Below are 21,648 nucleotides of genomic sequence, written 5' to 3' on the forward strand. Positions count from 1 at the left end.
CATTTTAACAATATTAATTCTTCCAATCCCTGAATACAGAATATCTTTCCATTTATTTGTGTTTTCTTCAATTTCTCTTATCAATGTTCACAGCACTTCAGTGTATAAGATCTTTCATGTCCTTGATGAAAATTTATTCCTAAGTATTCCATTCCTTTGATGCCACTGTAAATGGGATTGTCCTCTTTATTTCTTTTTCAGATAGTTTGTTGTTAGTGTATAGAAATGTAACTGATTTTTGTATGTTGCCTGTGTATCCTGCAACTTTACTGAATTCATTTATTAGTTCTAACGGCTTTTTGGTGGAGTCTGTAGGGTTTTCTACATACAAGATTATGTCATCTGCAGAGACAATTTTGCTTCTTCCTTCCCTTTTTGGATGCCTTTTATTTCTTTTTCTTGCCTAACTGCTCTGGCTAAGACTTCCAGCACTACACTGAATAGAAGTGGAGAGTGGTCATCTTTGCCTTGTCCCTAATCTTAAAGGAAAAAGTTTCAGCTTTACCACTATGATGTTAGCTGTGGGCACATCATATAAGGCCTTTGTAATGTTGAGGTACATTCCTTCTACATATAATTTGTTAAGAGTTTTTATCATGAAAGGATGTTGAATTTTGTTAGATGCTTCTTCTGCATCTACTGAAATCATATGATTTCCATGTACCATGTTTAGTGATTTGCATATAGTGAACCATCCTTGCATTCCAGGGATAAATTCCACTTGATCATGGTGCATGATCCTTCTAATGTGCTACTGAATTTGGTTTGCTAATATTTTGTTGAGCATTTTTGTGTTTTTGTTCATCAAGATTATTGGCCTGTAATTTCCTTTTCTTGGAGGGTCCTCATCTGGCTTTGGTCTGAGGATAATGCTGGCTTCAAAAAATGAGTTTGGAAGTGTTGCCTCCATATCAATTTTTTTTTTAGGAGTTAGAGAAGTAATGACATTCATTCTTGTTGAAATGGTAGAATTCACTTGTGAAGCTATCATGTGTTTTTCTTTGTTGGGAATTTTTGACTCATGCTTCAATTTCCTTGCTCATTGTGAATTTTTTCAGATTTTCTATTTCTTCATGGTTCTGTCTCAGTCAATTATATGTTTCTAGGTATTTATTCATTTCTTCTAGGTTATCCAATATGATGGCATATAATTGTTCATAGTAGTCTCTCATGGCCCTTTGTAGTTTTATAATATCAGCCGTAATGTTTCCTCTTTCATTTATTATTTCATTTTTGAATCCTTGCTTTTTTCTTGGTGAGTCTAGTTAAAAGTTTGTCATTTTGTTTATTCAAAAAAATCAATTCTTAGTTTCACTGACATTTTCTATGGTCTTCCTAATTTCTATTCATTTATTTCTGCTCTAATCTTTATTATTTCCTTTCTTCTGCTAACTTTGGGATTAGTTTGTTCTTTTTTCTAGTTCCTTGAGGCATAAAGCTATATAGTTTATTTGAGATGTTTCTTTTTCTTAATGTAGGCATTTAACACTATAAACATTCCTCTGAGAATTGCTTTTGTAGAATCCTATATGTGTTGGTATGTTTCCATTTTCATCTGTTTCAAGATATTTTCTGATTTCTTTCTGATTTCTTCTTTGACCCAATGGTTGTCCAGGAGTATATTGTTTTATCTCCACATATTTGTGAATGTTCCAATTTTCCTTCTGTTACTAATTTCTAGTTTCTATCACTGAGGTTAGCAATATGGCTTCTATCTTCTTTAATTTGTTAATATTTGGTAAGTGTCATAACTTATGATCTATCCTGGAGAGTGTTCCATATGTGCTTGAGAAGAATGTATATTCTTCTGTGTTGGATGGAATGTTCTGTATATATTTGTTGAGCCCACTTGGAGTGTTATCAAACCTACTATTTCTTTATTGATTTTCTGCCTAGATTATTTATCCATTGTTGAAAGTGGCATAATAAAGTCCTCTACTATTACAATATGGCTATTTCTCCCCTTGGTTCTGTTAATATTTGTTTTATATATTTAGGTATTACAATGTTTGGTGTATATATATTTACAACTGTTATATCATCTTGATGGGTTGATCTTTTTACTTTGCTGGGTATAGTACTCTTGGCTGAAGTTTTTTACTCCCCCTTCTTTCAGCATTCTGAGTATATCATCCTACTTACTCCTGACATGCAAGGTTTCTGCTGAAAAAATGTGCTGATAGCCTTATCAGGGTTCTTTTCTATGTGACAAGTGGCTTTTCTCTTGCTGTTCTTAGGTTTTTCATCTTTGATGTTTGCCAATTTGATTATATTGTGTCTTCTTTGGGTTGATCTTGCTTGGGGACTTTTGAACTTCATGAATATGAATATTCATACCCATGTCCATATAATTTGGGAAGTTTTTAGTCATTATTTCCTTAAATAACCTTTCTGCCCCTCTTTTTCTGTCTTTTCATTCTGGGACTCCCTCAATGCATGCATTCATTCATTTGATAGCATCCATAAGTCCCATATGCCTTCTTCACTCTTTTTCCTTCTTGTTGTTCTGCTATCTTATAATTATCTTTGAGTTTGCTGATTCTTTATTTTGTCTGATTAAGTCTGCTGTTGAAGCTCTCTATTGAGTTTTTCAGTTCTGTCATTATACTCTATAGCTCCAGGATTTTTCTTTGGTTCTTTCTTATGGCCTCTCTTTATTAAACTTCTCATTTTATTCATGCATTGTCTTCTTGATTTGTTTTGTTGTCTATTTGTGCTCTTTTGCATCTCACTGAGCTTCTTTAAGATGATTACTTTTAATTCTTTGTCAGGAAATTCATAAATCTCCATTTCTTCAGGGTCAGTTATTAAGAATGTTACTAGTTTCCTTTAGTGGTATCATGTTTGTTTCCCTGATTCTTTATGATCCATGTAGTCTTGTGTCGGTGTTTGTGAATTTAAAGAAGTAAACAGCTCTTCCAAGGACTCATTTTGGCAGGTAAAGACTTTCACCTGCTCTGGGCTAATGACATTGCCTAGAGTATCAGAACAGAATCACAGGTGAGTGGAGTTGGAGCTGGGTCATGTGGCTACCTGCTGGGTACACTATGATGTCCATGGTTGGTGGGCCTCTTGCCAGGGTCTTGGATGGGTTCCAATTCTGCCTCATCCCTGAGTGGACCTTCAGGACCTTGGTCAGTAGCGCTGGAACTGGGACAAGGGTCCACTTTAGGGTCTGCAGTTGAGTCCAAAGATGGCAAGTGCATGGATAGGTGTGGCTCCAACGGGGTCCCTGGGCAGGCAGGTCTACTCCTGGACCATAGCTGGGTGGGGCTGGGACATGATAGGGCTGCTCATGGGGGCAAGGGACCAAGGTTGGGACCAAGGTTGGCAGGTCTGCCTCTAGGGACATAGATGGGCTTGTCTCCCATAGGGTCCCTGCATGGGCAGGAATGCTCCCTTATGCGGGGCAGATCTGGAGCTGAGTCACAGGACTGCTTCAGGATCTGAGGTTGGACTAAGGTCACTGGGCCTGCCTCTGGGGGCACAGACAGGTGTGTCTCTTGCTGGATTCCTATGCAGGCAGGACTGCACCCAGACCATGACTGAGAGAGTCTGGAGCTGGGTCACAGGCCATTTCAGAATCGACAGCTGAGACCAAGGTCAGCAGACGTGTTACCCGAGGCAAGGGCAAGCATGGCTCCTCCTAGGTCCCTTTGCTGATGTTGCTGATGGCAGGACCAATGCCAAACAGGACTATAAATGTGTCCACAGAGGCATGGTGGTGTTTCCAGGTCTGTAGCCAGGAGGAAGGGTGGTGAGCCCCCTATGTGGGCGTAGGCCTGCCTTCTTAAAACAACCTCCCTTGGTATTACGCTCCAGTGGGGTTTTGCAACCTCCTACCTGGATCCCGAAGCTCCCACAAAGGCACTTTGTTCACGGATGGTTGCCAAATTACTTTTTCTGTGTGTGGGGAGCTATGATGGGGCACCTCCTGTTACACTACATTACTTATGTTATTCCCTCTGTGTTGTTCCTATAGTTGTATGAATCACTTTTAAACTTAAAAAAAATTATTTTGATAGTTTGGTGCAATAGTGCAAGGTATTCAAAACCAACTCTGTGCAGCACTAAGAATTATGCAGTAATTACCTTATTTTTCATTATTATTTAATTTGCTTTTTAATCAAATACTTATAAAAGTTTAATTTTTCTACAATCCATGAATAAAATGGGAATCAAGCACTTAGGTGAAATTCTTCTCAGTTAGTTTAGCATGGATCTTTTCTGGCACAAACAAGAATCTATCCCAGATTTCAACTGGCTGAAGTTAAATCCACTATGAATTAAAACCAATGTGGGTATAAAAGTAATCCAGGAAGGAGGTTACACCTGAACAAATTAAATTACAAGTGCTATTCATGGGAACACCCAATTCTCTAATGCCTGAATTTTTAGAAAACAATTATTAAAAATAATTAGAATTTTATTTTATTTTTAAAGTTTATTTACTTATTTGTGAGAGTGTAAGCAGGGGAAGGGAAGATAGAAAGTGAGAGAGAGAATCCTAAGCAGGTTCTACAGTGTCAGTGCAGAGCCCAACATGGGGCTTAAACCCACAAACCATGAGATCATGACCTGAGCCGAAACCAAGAGTCAGATGCTTAACTGACTGAGCCAGCAGGTGCCCCCCAAAATAATCAGAGGTTTAGAATAGCAAAGAAAAATACTGCCTTTTTCCAACTCTTAAAATAAAAACCATATGACTACCTGAATATTTTAACTGTACTATAGGTACTTTTTCTGTCTCTCTCAATATATACTTAAATCGATAGAGGCCATTCTTGGCATTTTCTAAGTTCCTAGCAACATTTTCGGTAACTAAAGGTAAGTATAACAATAACAGCCTGAGTAAAAACAACTAAACAGAAAGATGACACGGCTGTGTGGTTTCACTCACCTCCCCACGCAGTGGCTCCTCCGGAAGGTGGTGCTGGTGCTGGTGCCGTGGCTGCTGCTGCCCCTCCGGAAGAAAAGTCTGGCTGGAGGTCCAGAAGATCACTAGATGGTTTAGAAGTGCTGAAAGGAGAATGCAACTTGAACATCTGATTTTAAAATTTTATAATGTGAAGATGCTTTTAAATAAAGACTGATGCAGAAACCATGAAAGATTTTGGATATTTTAAATCCAGTAAGAGAATAGTATTTTGGAAAGTACAGCACATGTTCTTCAATACCAAGCCTTGGTAAACTAGTTTGAAAAGGACCAGAAGCTGAAGTTTTTAGGTTTGTGAGCTAGATGGTCTATCACTATGCCATTCTGACAGTGTAGCATGAAATAAGACACAAACAATACATAAACAAATGAATGTGCCTTTGTTCCAATAAAACTTTATTTATAAAAACAGCGGGCTAGATTTCACCCACAGGACATAGTTTGCCAATTCTTGTTTTATATGCAATAACACAGGTAAACCAAACCTCAGTCAATGGGTCACTCAACAAATCATAAAGCAGAAATTAAAGGAGAAAACCTAAATGCCTCAAATTAAGGGGGAATTTTATTAAATACGTTAATGTCCACGGGGTAGCATGTGAAGTGCTGGTTATGAGTGTGATAAAAGGAAGTGTACTCCAAATATTAAAGGTATTAGAGTAAGAATCATGAATCATTTTTCCTTTTCTCTATTTTCTAAATTGTTTTATATGGAAAAAAATTTTGTCTTAAGAATTTAGAAAGCAAAGAATTTTAAAATTAATAATTACTAACAATAAAATAAATGAAATGAAATAAAATAAAATAAAAATAATACCTTTTTCTAAGTTAAACTGCAACATATCAAGTTTGCCTATAAGAAGCCTCATCTAAAATTTACTTCTGTATTTTTTATTCTCATTCGGTTGGCACTGTGCTTTACAAAGCTCCTCCATCTGTAGAAGTTCCAAGGAGGAGCCTAGAGCTTTGCTATTCAAAGTGTGGTCTTTAAGCCAGTAACATCCTGAGACACTGTTAGAAGCATAAAGTCTTAGTCTCACCTCTTACCTGCTATATCAGAATCTTCATTTTAACATGGTCCCAGGTGTTTCATTCAGGTTTGAAACCCACTGCTCTAGAGGTTACCAGACCAGGTACCAATCCACCAGGGTGTCAGATTCCCCACCCTTCCTCATAAATAGCAGTTCCCTCTTTATCTTTTTCACATACTAGATTTTCAAGTGATATTCTTTTGAAGACAGGATTCCTCGACATATTTTTTTTTTTCTCAAAGCACATGAAATGTGCCTAATTTTGATATTCACTTCATAAATATAACTGGTCTAAGTGCCAGGATAGGGAAACATATTTATCATTAAGACCTGAATCAAAGCTTTTATAAGAAGCAATTTATCTTAGTACAGATGCAAAAAGGACTTGGTTTTTACCAAGTCTGTGATTATAAAAAGCAGAACTAAGCAAGCAGGGGGTAACACACATAGTTAACATGGGTACCTTATGTGGGTTTATTGCTTAGTTAAAAATTCAGGTCTCCAAATATAGGGCATCCATAATAAGTCACAGATACTATAAATCCTCTCAAGGCAGCAACCAAAGGTGACCTAAAATTATGATTTGAGGAGGACTCTTTGAGTTGGGGCTTCATTGTAAGCAGCCCTGAGATTTGTACACAGTGCACAGTCATCCCCACTTTTCTCACTACTGTTAGGACATTTAGGTGCTAATAAAAGCTGATTAGGAAGATCCTGATGGTCTCTTCCTACCACCAGTGTCTGAGTTCCTCATAAGTACCAGCTAACTGGCCCACACTTGCAAGGTTTTGTTTTGTTTTGTTTTGTTTTAAAGCACCTTAAGACACCCTTTAAATTTCACACAAGATGAGGCTAATTTCAGAAAGCATTTTCCGTATCATTTAAGTGTGTGTACCATTATTCTACCTCTTTTCCTAAATGTCTGAGCAAGAAGATGATTTCCACAGCTTAGGTCTCTCTGATGCTTTCAGAGTCTAGGCCTAGGGAACTGACTAAAATGTCAAAGGACTTATTTTGTGAACCTAAAAATAGCCCAAACTATCATGTTACTAGAACTAGATTTCGTTTTGCGAAAACATGGCGGTTCAGCACACAAAAATAAAACAAAAACCTAATGAAAATATTAATAAACAGTTCACTACATGCTCATTAACTAACCTGATGGGGACAGCCGCAGATGCAGTTGCAAATAAATCAACTGGTGGGGATGTGTCGATCGTTTTAGCTGGTGTAGAATTGGGAGACGTAACGGTTGTGGCTGGAGAAGACTGAAAGTGAAGATGCACAACACACTCTAGTCAAATGAGAATCTAAAGGACACAGAGCAACAGGACTTCAACTCTGCAGACCTATGACATTCACGGCAATTTTTGGGTAATGCCCTGTGGGAGGGAAAAACTCAAGAAAATCTGAAACTGAGAATTATAATAAGCAATCAATATTGGACAAAACAGGTTTCAAATTTTAAAAGTTAAATGCAGTTTATATAAAATTATGTTGAAAATATTTGGCTTAATATTGCAATGACTTCTAGTCATGTATTTAAAATCAAGGCTAAATGATATTTCCTAAACATAAAATTAGCAGGAAAGATCTCACTAGCTGCTAAAAGTGAAAAAAAATTATCAATTGTAATAATTGCTATAAAACCAAGCCCATTCTTTTTCCTTCACATCTTAATCAGACTTCATATAAAGTCTTCTCAGATGCCTTTAAATTCTAGAAATCTAACTTTCAAAATAATTCACAGATGGCAAAGAACAATTCATAAAGAAGATTCAAGCCACTGACAGCTTAAGGGTGTCTTGATTATATCCAGTCCCTAATGTGACAAAGATAAAACTAAAAAAGTAAAATACAATCTAACACTTACTGTCCTGGACTGGTTTATTTATTATTTTTAAAAATGTTTACTTGTTTGTTTAAAAAATGTTTTTTAATGTTTATTTATTTTTGAGACAGAGGAAGACAGAGCATGAGTGGGGGAGGGGTAGAGAAAGAGGGAGACACAGAATCTGAAACAGGCTCCAGGCTCTGAGCTGTCAGCACAGAGCCTGATGTGGGGCTAGAACCCACAACCATGAGATCGTGACCTGAGCTGAAGTCAGATGCTTAACTGACTGAGCCACCCAGGCGCCCCTAAAAATGTTTATTTTTGAGAGAGAGGGAGAGTGTGCATTTGCAAGTAGGGGAGGGGCAGAGAGAGGAGAGAAAGAATCCCAAGTAGGCTCCATGCTCACGGTGGAGTCCGACAGAGGACTCCATCTCACAACTGTTATATTGGGACCTGAGCCAAAATCCAGAGTCAGATGTTCAACCTACTGAACCACCCAGGTACCCTGCACTGGACTTATTTTTTTATTAAATATTTTTTATTTATTTTTGAGAGGGAGGGAGGAAGAGAGAGAGAGAGAAAACAAGCAGGGGAGGGGCAAAGAGAGAGGGAGAGACAGAATCTAAGGCAGGCTCCAGGCTCTGAGCTGTCAGCACCTAGCCTGATGCAGGGCTCGAACTCATGAATGGTGAGATCATGACCTGAACCGAAGTCAGACACTCAACTGACTGAGCCACCCAGGTGCCCTGGACTGATTTTTTTAAAAATGTTTTTTAATGTTTATTTATTGTTCAGAGAGAGAGAGAGAGACAGACAGACAGACAGACAGAGTGTGAGCAGGGGACGGGCACAGACAGATGGAGACACAGAATCTGAAGCAGGCTCCAGGCTCTGAGCTGTCAGCACAGAGCCTGATGCCGGGCTCGAACCCACAAACTGTGAGATCATGATCCGAGCCAAGGTCGGACACTCAACTGACTGAGCCACCCAGGTGCCCCTCCCTGGAGTGATTTTTAAAGAGTTAATAGTCAATATCAAAAATAAAAAATTTTGTTGAAAATTTTGTTAATTCCATTTCTCTTTATTTGCTATATTTAATTCTCCATGTATCTACAAGGGAAATATTAATAGAAGATCTCAAACCAGCCCACCAATACTTACTTCTATAAGTGGAAATGTTATATAATAGCAAGTAAAACACATGAAGACTAAGACCAACCAAGGGCTATCAGATAATGCTGTAAATGGATATCTAATTTCAAATAGACCAAATTTAAACAAAGCTTTAGGGGCAGTGGGGGCAGGGTGCTCAGTCAGTTGAGTGTCTGACTTCAACTCAGGTCATGGTCTCATTGTTTGTGGGTTTGAACCCCATGTCGGGCTTGCTGCTGTCAGCACAGAACCCACTTCAGATCATCTGCCTCCCTCTCTCTCTGCTCCTCTCTAGCTTGCGTGCTCTGTCTCTCAAAAATAAACATTTAAAAAAAAATTTTTAGGGGCGCCTGGGTGGCGCAGTCGGTTAAGCGTCCGACTTCAGCCAGGTCACGATCTCGCGGTCCGTGAGTTCGAGCCCCGCGTCAGGCTCTGGGCTGATGGCTCAGAGCCTGGAGCCTGTTTCCGATTCTGTGTCTCCCTCTCTCTCTGCCCCTCCCCCGTTCATGCTCTGTGTCTCTCTGTCCCAAAAATAAACGTTGAAAAAAAAAATTAATAAAAAAATATTTTTTTAAAAGAAAGCTTTAATAAGAATAAATTTTTAGAAAAAGGACTGAGGAGATAATGTTTAGGGGTTTTAGACTTAAAACAGTATTTGTCTGATCCTATCTGTCCATGAATCAAGAAGTCACAATTAAATAGCTACACAAGTGCTAAGCATTCAGCAGTCAAGAAAGACAAACACACGAGTATGGATGTTGTTGCTCAGAAAAGGTTAACTCAAGCCTTTATCTGCACCAAAAATTAAAAGTTTTCAAATGGAACATGAAATATTATCAAGGGAGTATAAAGGAATAACAAAATTTAATTTGTAGGTCATCCATTGTAGATACTGACAACTCCTCTAAAAGAAATTAGTGTTTTTTAAACCAATACATGCAAATAAGTTTGGAAAGTAATGTTTATGAAAATACCACTGAGAACTTAATGATGACAATGACTCTACCAACATAAATGCAGAAATGAAGGTCTTCAAAGACCCATTAAAAACTGCCTTGTAACTATAAGCTCTGAAGAAATGAGAGAGCTAGGGAAACAGAACCAGAATAATCCTGTTATTACAAAAAGAAAATACAAATTAAATTTCATTTGGCCAAAATGTGGAGACATCATCCCAAATGATGCCATGATTTTTACCACACTCTACTCTGCAGTCATACGTTGTGACTTTTCACATAGACATAATGATTTTAAACCTGGTTGTATAACACAATCACCAGGGATCTTTTTGTTTGAGCTGCCTGAGGGAATCTTAGGCAGCCAGCCCGGTACTGACACAGTACAGGGTGTATGGGAACTACCACTGCAGTCATAATGATATCCTTCATGTCTGTAATAGCAGCAATCACATAATGGAAATCTGTCACAGATGAAAGAGTACATTTATTACATTTTTTTCCCGAAAAAGTACAATGGTAGCTGTGAACTACCGACCTAGGGGAAAAAAATACTATTGTCATTGATAATCCCAATTGTGTCCTCCAATATACCAAAAAAGAGGGAGGTGAAAGAATTATTAAAATTATTATAGTATACTGCCTAAAAAGCATGCTTGCAGAAAGACACCCGACTACAATTGACTTTTTAAACCAAACACGTATAAAATCATGTGCTTTATTTATCTCACAGGGCTGTGGTTCAGAGCATGCATGTGCTTTGTAACTAGTAAAATGTTACATTTATTTTCAGTTGAAATATAGAAGTATGAAAATTTATCCTACTTAAAAAAAAAAAACCTAGTCCTAATAGAGGACCCATGAGGACAGGTACCTGTTTGACTTTCTCCTTTCACTTCTTTCAGTATGTATATATTCAAAACTGGAATTTCTGGATCATGGTGATTTTATTTTTTGTTTTTTGATGAAAGGAACATGTACATACAACAGCCAAAAAATGGAGGCAACCCAAGTGACCGCTGATGGATGGATGAAGAAAATGTGGTATACACATAGAGCGGAATGTTACTCAGACTTAAAATGGAAGGAAATTCTGACATATGCTACAGCATAAATAAATTCCCCAAGATATTATGCTAAGGAAAATAAGTCAGTCAAAAAAGGTGAGACACTGGATAAGTCCACTTATTTGAGGTACCTAGAGTAGTCAAATTCACAGAGGCAGAAAGTAGAATGGGGGTTGCCTGGGGCTGAGAAGGATGTAGAATTAGTGTTGAAAGTGTAGAGTTTCAGTTTGGATGAAAAAAGTTCTGGAAACGGGATGACAGCGACAGTTGCACAACAAAGTGAATGTTAATACCAGTGAACTGTACACTCAAAAATTGCTAAAATGGTCAAAACAAAAGAAAGAGCAACTTACCTTACTTAATGGAGAGGGAGCACCAGATCTAAAAGGCAACCAAAAGAAACCCTGAATATACGTGAATAAACTTGTAGAAGCAATTAAGTTTGGTAACGCTTGCTCAAGTACTAACTCGTTTATATGCAGATGTTTTAGTAATGGACAAACTATTTTTTAAAAAATAATTTTTCTTTCATTCAATTATGACATCCTCTTTCAATCTTTTCCATCCACTCAATTTCCAGTACTAGAGATTCTTAAACTTAAGTTTTTTTGTGTGTATCTCTAGCAACTTGAGTTGATCATTATTGCCTGTGTCCATCAAAAATAAAACTGGAATTTTAAAAATGTTGCCAAGACTTGGGGAATATAGTGCTTTACAGAATTAAAAAAAAAAACCCTCTGGTGTACTATTTTAAAAAGTTAGAAAACTCATTGAGGTACACTGTGATTCATTTAATCACAATTGTGATGCATAAAAGTAACACTAGACTTTAAAAAATCCCTATGAGCCCTATGTCTGAAATGTGTCTCAACTTCCACATGGTATACTCCTGAAGTTTGTTTTGTTCACAGCTTTAGTGAAAACTGTCTATGGAAAGTATTCCCATTATTGTGTTCAAAGTGGTGGGAGCTTGAAAAAGTACAGTAACCTCAATGCTTGTTTCTAAAGGAGAAAATTAGAAAGCAGTAAAAAAATTTTTTAGTGAGATTACTGCTAGCACTATTATACATGATCTTTATCAAAGTGCTTCAGAAACAGCTGCCTCAACAGTTTACTGTTTACCAACCCAAGTCGGTGGAAAATAAATTAATAATAAAACAAAGTGAAGAAAAAATATATTTCAATAGGAAGCCTAGTGTCAGAGTCGTTCAGGATGGCAGGGTGGCTTTCTACTCATCTACAGAGGAAATATCACAAGTAGCACTAGCAACACAAAATTAGCAGAGATTTAATAACTAAAATTTTGTACAGTATCATGAATTTTTGTTTTATTGAATGCAGCAAAAGAAATGTATTATTATATGTCACATTAATAACTTTGATATTCAACTTTGTTTGCAAATACCTGCTATTTAAAGATTATCATGCTCAAACCTAAGTACAAATACCATAAGTGACAAAAGAATCAGTTTGCCAAGCTCCTCCATGAGCACCATTACTAAATGACACTTCTAGTTACCCCATGGATTAAGCAAATAAATAAAAGCTCCTGTCTCTGTCCAGCCATCACCCCACTTACCACACTGTACCTTATTTGTCTGTTTAGTTATCTGTCTTTTCCACTAGATGCTAAATTCTCTGAAGGAAGGGAATCCATCTCATTGCTTTACATCCCCAGCACTTTACAGGCACTGATATTTCTCTATCATTTGAATTTTAAAATAAGAATACATTCATGTACTCCTTTAAAAAAATTAACTAAGAGTCTTAAAATTATTTTGTGTGAAACTAAACTGTCAGGAAATGTGACGTCTCTTTGTATGTACCATACTTAGCCTTTGCCATGATTTCATACAAGAGGTCAGAAACAGAGGTGTGCTCCCATTGGGCCATAGCTTTAAAAAGCATAATTAATTACTGATTAAAATCCCAGGGCTTCGAGGCTCAGCGAAGCAAATAGCTTGCCCAAGCCTCACCATTCTTTAATGGTGGATTTAAGACTCCAGTCCAAGTCTGTCTGATGCCCCAGCCTGCGCGCGTTTCACATTCCAGCCTGTCTTGACAAAAACACACGTGGGCCCAGCACGTGTGTTCCTCTCTTACACAACATACAAACTGCTTCCTTTCACCGGTTTCTTGACTGACTTAATACCCTACCATTGGTCATTTGTCCTTTATAAAAGAAAATGCTACAATCTTTTATATAATGACATTTGCTAAAAGCCAATATTCATTTTAATAATTTTAATGAGAGAAATCTAGTATATAGTGAACTGTGTTGGGGAGAATAAAGCACGATTATAACTTTAGAAGAGAATGAATGACCCATATAGTCCTTCCCTAAATTCTGTGAAATGCTACAGACAAATCCATGGGTTTTTATGACGAACATAGAAAATGCCAAGGTTTACTTCCAAGATGTTAGTAGTCAGCCATCAAATGAGGACATTTTGTTATGTTTTATTCACAATAATAATCTCTACATAATTTTGGTTATAGATGGTAGACAGAGACAAAAAAAAAAAAGATGTGAAAAACCTATCTACGTCTTCTAAACAATTTTAATTACAACAGACTTCTCAGGTTTCCTGTACCCTCAACACTTAGTAAACCCACATATAAAATAAAATCAATTTCTCTTTTGTTGTATGGAATCACAGAAACATAAAATATACAAATATATCACACAGTACTATATAAGACTTCAAAAATAAGTATCAGTGGATAAAAGCCATTAAATACAAAGAGCATACATATTTTTATGGTAGACATTTAAAAATGTGGCACTGTATGCATTTCCTTGACTCAGAGATTAGAATAATTTTATACTGCTATTGAAAGACAAACAATTTTAATTTTCTCTATAATACTGTCTTTTGGCATTCCTGCCATATGTCATGGGAAAATCTTTTGTTTACTAATCAAATAAAAAAAAAAACCCTTTATTTCCAAAATCTAAGAGTAATACACCTAAGAGAGACTGGTAATCTTGATCTGAGAAGATCAAAATAAAGCAAAACCATTTATGCCAGTCACCTTGGGAGACAAGTAAAAAAGTATGATGAAAAAACACAGATGTGTAAAATTGACAGAAATCAGTTTTAAATAAATGTTCTAAATACCAAATGTGGAGTCTTAAGAGTGCTTTTTGCATTCTCATTAATAACCAAATGCAAAAAAGCCACTCAATGTAGTACTCACCCTTCACTTAAGTTCCCAGGTAAGCACAAACATACAAAGAAGAAAACAGTTAACTACTATAGTTCATTTATTTTAAAAATAAGGAATAAGCAAAAGACAAGTTCATATTCAGTCTCTCAGCCAATTCAGAAAAGAAATATGACAAGCATAAAATGATTTTTAAAGGAGAGAGAAACATTATGCTCAGCCAAAGGTAATTCAAAACAGAAGATCACTGAAATTCTATTTCCCTGCTCTTAGAAATGTGACTATGTGTACATAGCTAAGTTTTCCAAAAATAGTTTGCAGCAGCCACAAGGGGGCGAATTTAGACTTGAAGTTGGGGCTAATAAAATTCACCCTATAGGCTGCTTTTCTGTTGACTGCAGCATTGGCAGACTTAACAAGGGGAAAGAGTGGTTCTGTGCAGGGTGTGGGGGACCCTGAGGAGGGTAAGAGTACAGACCAGCTGACTTTTCACCAATACGTATCAGGCATTGCCCAAGGGAGAGGCTTTAAGTCCGGGGGATGTGCATATTTCCTTAGTTGGAGGTCCTTCTAACAAAGGAGCAGGGACATTTCTTAGGCTTCATGCCTCCTTTTGCTCGAATCCTATACAACTCCTATGGCTTCTTAGATACTCTAATACTGGGTGGCCCCAGCAATAACTGGAAGTGGTCATCTAACATACTCCCATGTCACTTAATGTACTCTCATGTCTTTTAGTTGACATCAATTTATCCACAAAATTCGGATCATCCATGGCCACAATGAAGCAGGGGCAGACCTTGTACTGTGGTGATAACCTTGACAGAGCCCCTGAGAAGTCCTGCCATGCATCATACCCAACAGCTCTGCCCTAACTGCCTGAGAGATTCCTACACTACTGTTTATCATTGAAAATTTAAAATATGCAACGATCTTTATACTAACTTGGAAAGGATGATAGAAATGACACTTAGCTAATGAAACAACAAGCAAAAAGTAACACTGAGACATGAATCTAGATTCCGGGCAAATGCCGAGAGAGAAGAAAGCAGAAAGAGGTTGCATTTTGATAACTATATCATAGGCAAAATCCATCATCAGCATACAGCCCTGCAATGATCACTTCATAGGTCATCTCTGTTAACTTCTGCTGTCAATCTAAATGAAATAAACAAAAAGCTGGGACCAACAAAGACAGATTTCAAGCTGACTCTGTAGAGAGAATAGGTGGAGATAATGAAGTATAAAACAGTCCCTGAACTTTAGATTCAGAAAATCTATTTAAACCACATATGTGGGAATAAAATGGCCACAACACAGAGTAGTGCATGATTAAGGAAGGCTTAATGAGGTAGCCTTCCCAGGATGGGTAAGATTTACACACACGGAGACAAGGAAGGTCGGTATCCAAGACTAGCAGAACTGTAATTTGAGTAAGGCACAAAGACTGAAAAGCACAGGGTCTTGTGAATAGACCAGTTTGATACTTGCTAGAGAGAAGAAAAAAAAAAATGGAACTTGGACATTTTTGCACGCAATGAGTAAAAATAGTGAAAAATGTATGTGCCCAAACACAAAGATAATGAAAATCCAGTAAAATTGGACTTATTGCTGATTGCTATTCTTTGTATGAAAAAGATGTTTGAGCAAAATGTCAGCAGTATGCCATGCTGAATGGTTCAAGTAAGGAGAGTCTAAAATGCAGAAAACTATACTTGAGGGCTTTGCTTTCTTTCACAACAGGGTTGGCAGTGTAAAAGAATATTCAAGGCTACCTGTGAAACTGCTTTACTCATATGCCCAATAACAACAGCCTCAATTTTTAAACATGAGCAACTCTTTTTCGGTATATTGTGAATCCCCTCTAAGGGGAGGTATATATGTCAGCAAGTTCAGGCAACCTATGTACAACCTACTAATTTGCTGCATGAGCCTGCAGAAAGAGTGCCTATACATGGGGTCACATTGCCACAAGTTAATGGGATGAATGGGGTTTTTGAGGGAACCTAGAAGAATTACAATAAAGCATACTCTAAATCTGTAGTAGTATACATGGTACCATGATATATCTCTTTCTTATAAAGAACGACTGTAGCATTTTTAATCTTATGTAGAATATACAACTAATGCGTACTTGTTTCCGGGTTTCTTTCCTTCTAATGTATTTAGATGCTGTTCAAGGGTCTCCATAAGACTGCTGGGAGCCTACAATAAGAAAGTAAAAATAAATGTCTGCATTGCTTTCTTTCAAAGTAAATACACTGGAACATCACTGTAACTTTGTATGGTGGAGTTCTGTGCGTGGACCCCAATACATATGTGAGATGATTTCATTCCAAGTCTTTTGGTACTTAAATATTTAAATTCCATGGAATCTCAGGCCATCGTACATATACTTACTCCCACTGCATAACAAATAGCACTACAGCATGGTTTCAGTGTAGAGATTACATTGGATAGACTTTTCTATGATACTATTTATATGCAGTAAACTCAAATCAAGTTAACCATATATTTCCATAAGACCACATGAAAAAAGAATAGGTATTTGTATCTAAGTAAGAAATATAAGTGCCCAAACACAAACTTACAGAGGTTTGAAAATACAGTAAACTCTCACTTATCTCTGTTTGACTGACATGTTAGGAAAAATTGCTACTATATTAAGTAAAAGGGGGGGGGGTAAGTGATAGTTGTGGAGAAAAGAACACAACTTTAATAGTCAACAACAATTAAGATTTTCTTATTACTGAGCTACTTAATTTATATACATAATAAATACTTTAGCAAATATGATAATGTTAAGCTACTGTGTATTGCCAAATTTAATATATTTAACTCTTTTATTAAAAGGTACCTGAACTGTTTTTATAATAACATTTTAGGCAATACAAAGTGATGGCATTTACTGTATATTAGAAAGAGAAATATGAGGTTCATACATATATTCCACTCCATCTATTCCTCAAACATTAGAAATTTTAATGTCATCTTTAAATAATTTTAACCTAAATTAGACCTTAACAGCAGCATAAGCATTCAAAGAACAGCATTTCACGAATGAAATATGTAACTACATTTATAGATACATTAAATTCTAACAGCCTTCAAATTAATATGAAATTGATTTTGAAGACTTTTAATATGCTAACTGCTAAAACAACTCACAGAATTCAAGGAAATTCAAACAACTGTACATTTTACACTGTACCTATAATGACAAAGTAAAATTCTTATTAAAGTTTTTTAATTTTAAAGGTTCTAGATATCTAATACCATTTTCACTTCACCAATAGATTCATGAGCCATCTTAACAATTATGTGGTTATTATGTATGTAATTATATGATTATTATATACATAAATTACTAAATGAGCCAAACATGTAAATTTATAAATATAAGTTACTAAGTGAACAAAAATATTAACTTCATCAAAGTGATGGAGGTGGGGTAGAAAGAGTCAGACCTGTGACCATTATCTAAAACATTATGGACTCTAGAATAAAAAGAGTAATGATTATAGGGGATGTAATAAAGTTAGAAAATTATAAAAATTATGATTTAAAAATATAACTTAGGTGACAGTAGACTTACTCAACAAATTCCAACAAATTGCAAATAAGAGCATATCTCTAAGTTCAAAAAAGGTAAAAATTTAAGATGTAAGGAAAATTTTGCTCTATAGAACAAACAGTATACTATAAAGACATGTTCATTTAATAAACAGAATATGCATTGCCTTATTAAAAGGAAAAAAATAGAGCCTCACAATTTTTAGGCAAATTAACACCCAATAACTTCAACATTATCAGGCTAATTTTCATAATACTTATTATTATAATTGCTATAACAATGGAACCTAGGAAGCCTGGGAATAGAACTTCAAAATTTTCATATTTCTATTTTTTTTCACTGGGATTGTAGTAAGGAAAAAATACATCAAGCCACAGAACCTCTCCCTGGTTATAAGACATAGGTCTTCTAAATGTTAAATGCAAAGTAAAGAAAATGTGATTCTAAAACGGTTTAAAAAGACAAGTGCTACTTACAGTCACAAAACAGAACAATATGGGATAACAAAGAAAGAGGTGGTGTTTTCACCTATAAACTTCCTTAGTTTCTTAAAAACAAACAAACCAAAAAACCAGAGGACAGTTTGCAATTCCATTCTTTTTGCAAGGTTTTTTCATAATTTAAGGATGAAAAGTTTTTTTTAAACTTTTTTTTTTCAACGTTTTTTATTTATTTTTTTGGGACAGAGAGAGACAGAGCATGAACGGGTGAGGGGCAGAGAGAGAGGGAGACACAGAATTGGAAACAGGCTCCAGGCTCTGAGCCATCAGCCCAGAGCCTGACGCGGGGCTCGAACCCACGGACCGCGAGATCGTGACCTGGCTGAAGTCGGACGCTTAACCGACTGCGCCACCCAGGCGCCCCAAGGATGAAAAGTTTAAAATAAAGTACCAGTCACAAAAATCATAATAGTTAAACAATTTTTTACTAAGAGCAGACTACAAAACTGACTTTTGTCTTTAAGGGGAGTTATTTTGTAATGAATTGCAGATACAATTAAATTTGGAGCATTTTATCTTACAGGTTTAAAAATGCTTCATCATTTATAGTTCTTATAAGGACATGTGAAGTGTAATAGAAATAAATTCCTCAAGTGTTTTTGGAGGAAAAAACAATTTTGATAGCAATATTCACAAATGTAGCAGTATCAGCTGCCTTAACTCTATCTATGGCATGGAGTAGAACTTGGCATATAGTAGACAAATAAACAAAAACGGTCTCAAATTTCCAAGGAAGAAAACTTTGAGAATACCTCTGCTGTTGGAAAAGGAACTTAAAATAACTACAATTAGCAGTTATCTTTAGTTCCTTATTTTTAAAAATGCTGAAGTCAACGGGCCAATCAGGTGGAAAACACCAACCCAAAGACCAGAGTCAGCCTGTGAAAGCTAACAGGTAATAGCAATGTATCACAGTTATCCATTCATCAGTGGGACAGTTGTGTTTTTTTTTTTTTAAACTTTTCTTTACCAGCAGTTTTCAGATCAACCAGAATTCCTAATAACAAAACCTAAGATGTTTTTCATAAACGGAGGTATTTTAAATTTGGAATGCACATACACATATACACACCCCAAACAGGAAATGATATTTTGAAAATCCTTTTCTTGGAACAAATTTAAATCCGACTTGTGAGCCCAGGATCAAAAAGGAAGCATTCATCTACAATTCAGATACTTTAGATTCTAATGCATCATTAAAACCAAACAGGAAAAAAAGCAACCAAAATATCCTTCAAATTTTTCATCATTAGATCTCAGAAACCATTTGAAAGTGCTAAGAAGCAGTTCTGATACTGTATTATTCTTCTTCTCACCCAATATAGCACTTTTGAATGTTTTGTTAAAAAAGTTCATTGATGTTCATAAATCATTTAAATGCAGTTCTGATATTATATGCAAAATTATTTAAAGAGGGCTGCAGATGACCACACTGGTATTTATTGTGCATTTTCCAACCAAAATGATGTCCATTGAATTCCTCTGCTCCACCTTGCTGTAAGAATTCTCATCTTTCCAGTTACAAGCAGCCTATTCTTACTCCCAGTCAGTAGGTAGCCTTCTGACCTCCAGCTCCTCCTTAGCCCTCTTCCATGTTGGGTATTTTGGTTCACTGCCACAGCTAGATTCAGTGGCTGTAATGGCCACACAGGAGCTGGCAGAGAGAACCTAACCTCAAAGGTGTTAAACTGAGTCCACACAACCTGGTATCTCTGACCCATTTCCAGATTAACCATGGTCTAACACTGTCTAAAGGACTAACCCTAGAAGAGTTCACATTCCAGCTCTGCCTGACCATACCATCATAGTGGGTCTAAACTGCCAGATCAGTTAGAAGCCTCCAGTAGACCTATGGAAGGGGTTCTAAATAAGAATTAGGAAGTATATTTAGCTCTGTCACAATCCTAACAGAAATCACAATTAGGTTACTTACTAAGAAATTTCAGAAGCACTCAATACTCTTGTACTGAGATTTAAGTATATGCTGGAGAAATTAACTAGGGAATGCTTAAGTGTGTGTGAAGAAGTAATTTAAGAATAAATGTTAATATGGAAGTTTATGTGGCTCTTAAGGACACTAAAATAGCAGAGGAAAGAATGATACCAGATTCTAATGAATCTCTACCACAGAATACCCAGGGCACAACTTTACGTCTTTAAGGACTGGATATCTGTTCTCCAAATTAGAGTAACACAATGTACAATGTTAAACAATATGTCTCTGGACTTTCTGAGAAGAGATTATGTAAGTGATAATGAATACTATAGTAACATTAAAAATTAAACCCAAGTATGTGAATCCTTCTTTCAATGATACCTACAATTTTCTAATTTTAAAAACAAAAAGGTATTTAAGCATTCTTTTAAACTTTGTCTCTTTCAAACACTGTATGAACTGAGACAAATGAGGGTCTATTTTCTTAACTGAGAGCCTCCCTGATATGATAGTTTTACTTTTATTCCACAGTGAGAGCGGTCTATACAGTTTAAATAAAGGTGATTTACTATCTCTAAAAGCTATTCATTGAGCAAAACATTTTAATATCTACCTTTTTTAGGTTAATATGTATTATTTATCTGGGCTATTTTACCAAACTACAATGTAAATGTTTATTATCATTAAATAATTTAAAATGAAAGCATACTGATTGTCTTCACTTTTTATTACAGCGTTATTAAATTCATGCATCCATATCTAACAAAAAATTTTTAATGGTACTTTACATACTTAATACCTAAACCATATCCAAAATGATACTAATATCTTATTCAGGTACATATCTGATCAAAGAACACTATCTTCTCATAATAGCAAAAATATATTAATATTCTGTCTACTAGAAGCAGTGATCTCCCAACTTTTAAGGCAAAAAGTACAATGCCATCATGTTTGAATTGTTCTCAAAATTTTACTTATGAAAGATTATTGGTATTTAGTTGGTATTTTAATAACATAAATACAGAGACTATTACTTTGGGGTTCTCTAATTTTTAATAAAAATCTAAGGTTAATATTATTTTAAATCTAAAAACATTGCAAGGGATTATAGTCTATTATATACATTTTGACATTATTAAAAACTAGGTATTTTTCATTATGAACATTTCCTTCTATTACAATTAATTTTTATTTACAAAGACAGGAAACTCATACATTCATTGCTGATATGCAAGAAGCTCTATATTCTCTCTTATCATCTCACTGTCTCTAGTTAAAGGACATGTTTGGGATAGAATTTACCATAACAGAGTAAAGAGTTGATTAAATAAAAACAGTTCCTGCCAATTATGAGAAAAGTCACAAAGTAATTCTGCACACGTGAATGGTCTTGATTCTACATATTAGGAACCCTACAGTGTGCCCTCTTGACACATAAAAAGATTGATAAGATGGCACCACTATTGCTTTTGCTTACTAGATGGTCCCTAG

At 36.0% G+C, this 21,648-nt stretch overlaps 1 protein-coding gene across 14 annotated transcripts in view; it reads right to left on the reverse strand.

The window, feature by feature from the left end:
* Positions 1-21,648, reverse strand: part of SNAP91 (synaptosome associated protein 91) — a 149,118-nt gene that overhangs the window by 56,177 nt on the left and 71,293 nt on the right. For 9 of the 14 annotated variants that reach the window (XM_043593024.1, XM_043593026.1, XM_043593025.1 and 6 more), the window contains exons 10-14: positions 16,279-16,349; positions 14,178-14,183; positions 11,330-11,357; positions 7,126-7,235; positions 4,901-5,019 (exon numbers count right to left, since the gene is read on the reverse strand). In XM_043593024.1, the coding sequence (XP_043448959.1) occupies positions 4,901-5,019; positions 7,126-7,235; positions 11,330-11,357; positions 14,178-14,183; positions 16,279-16,349 (334 nt within the window). The remainder of the gene's footprint in view (positions 1-4,900; positions 5,020-7,125; positions 7,236-11,329; positions 11,358-14,177; positions 14,184-16,278; positions 16,350-21,648) is intronic. The other 5 variants (XM_043593028.1, XM_043593027.1, XM_043593022.1 and 2 more) reach the window with 1 other exon arrangement.

The sequence above is a fragment of the Prionailurus bengalensis genome, chromosome B2, assembly GCF_016509475.1.
Source record: "Prionailurus bengalensis isolate Pbe53 chromosome B2, Fcat_Pben_1.1_paternal_pri, whole genome shotgun sequence".
Taxonomy (NCBI): domain Eukaryota; kingdom Metazoa; phylum Chordata; class Mammalia; order Carnivora; family Felidae; genus Prionailurus; species Prionailurus bengalensis.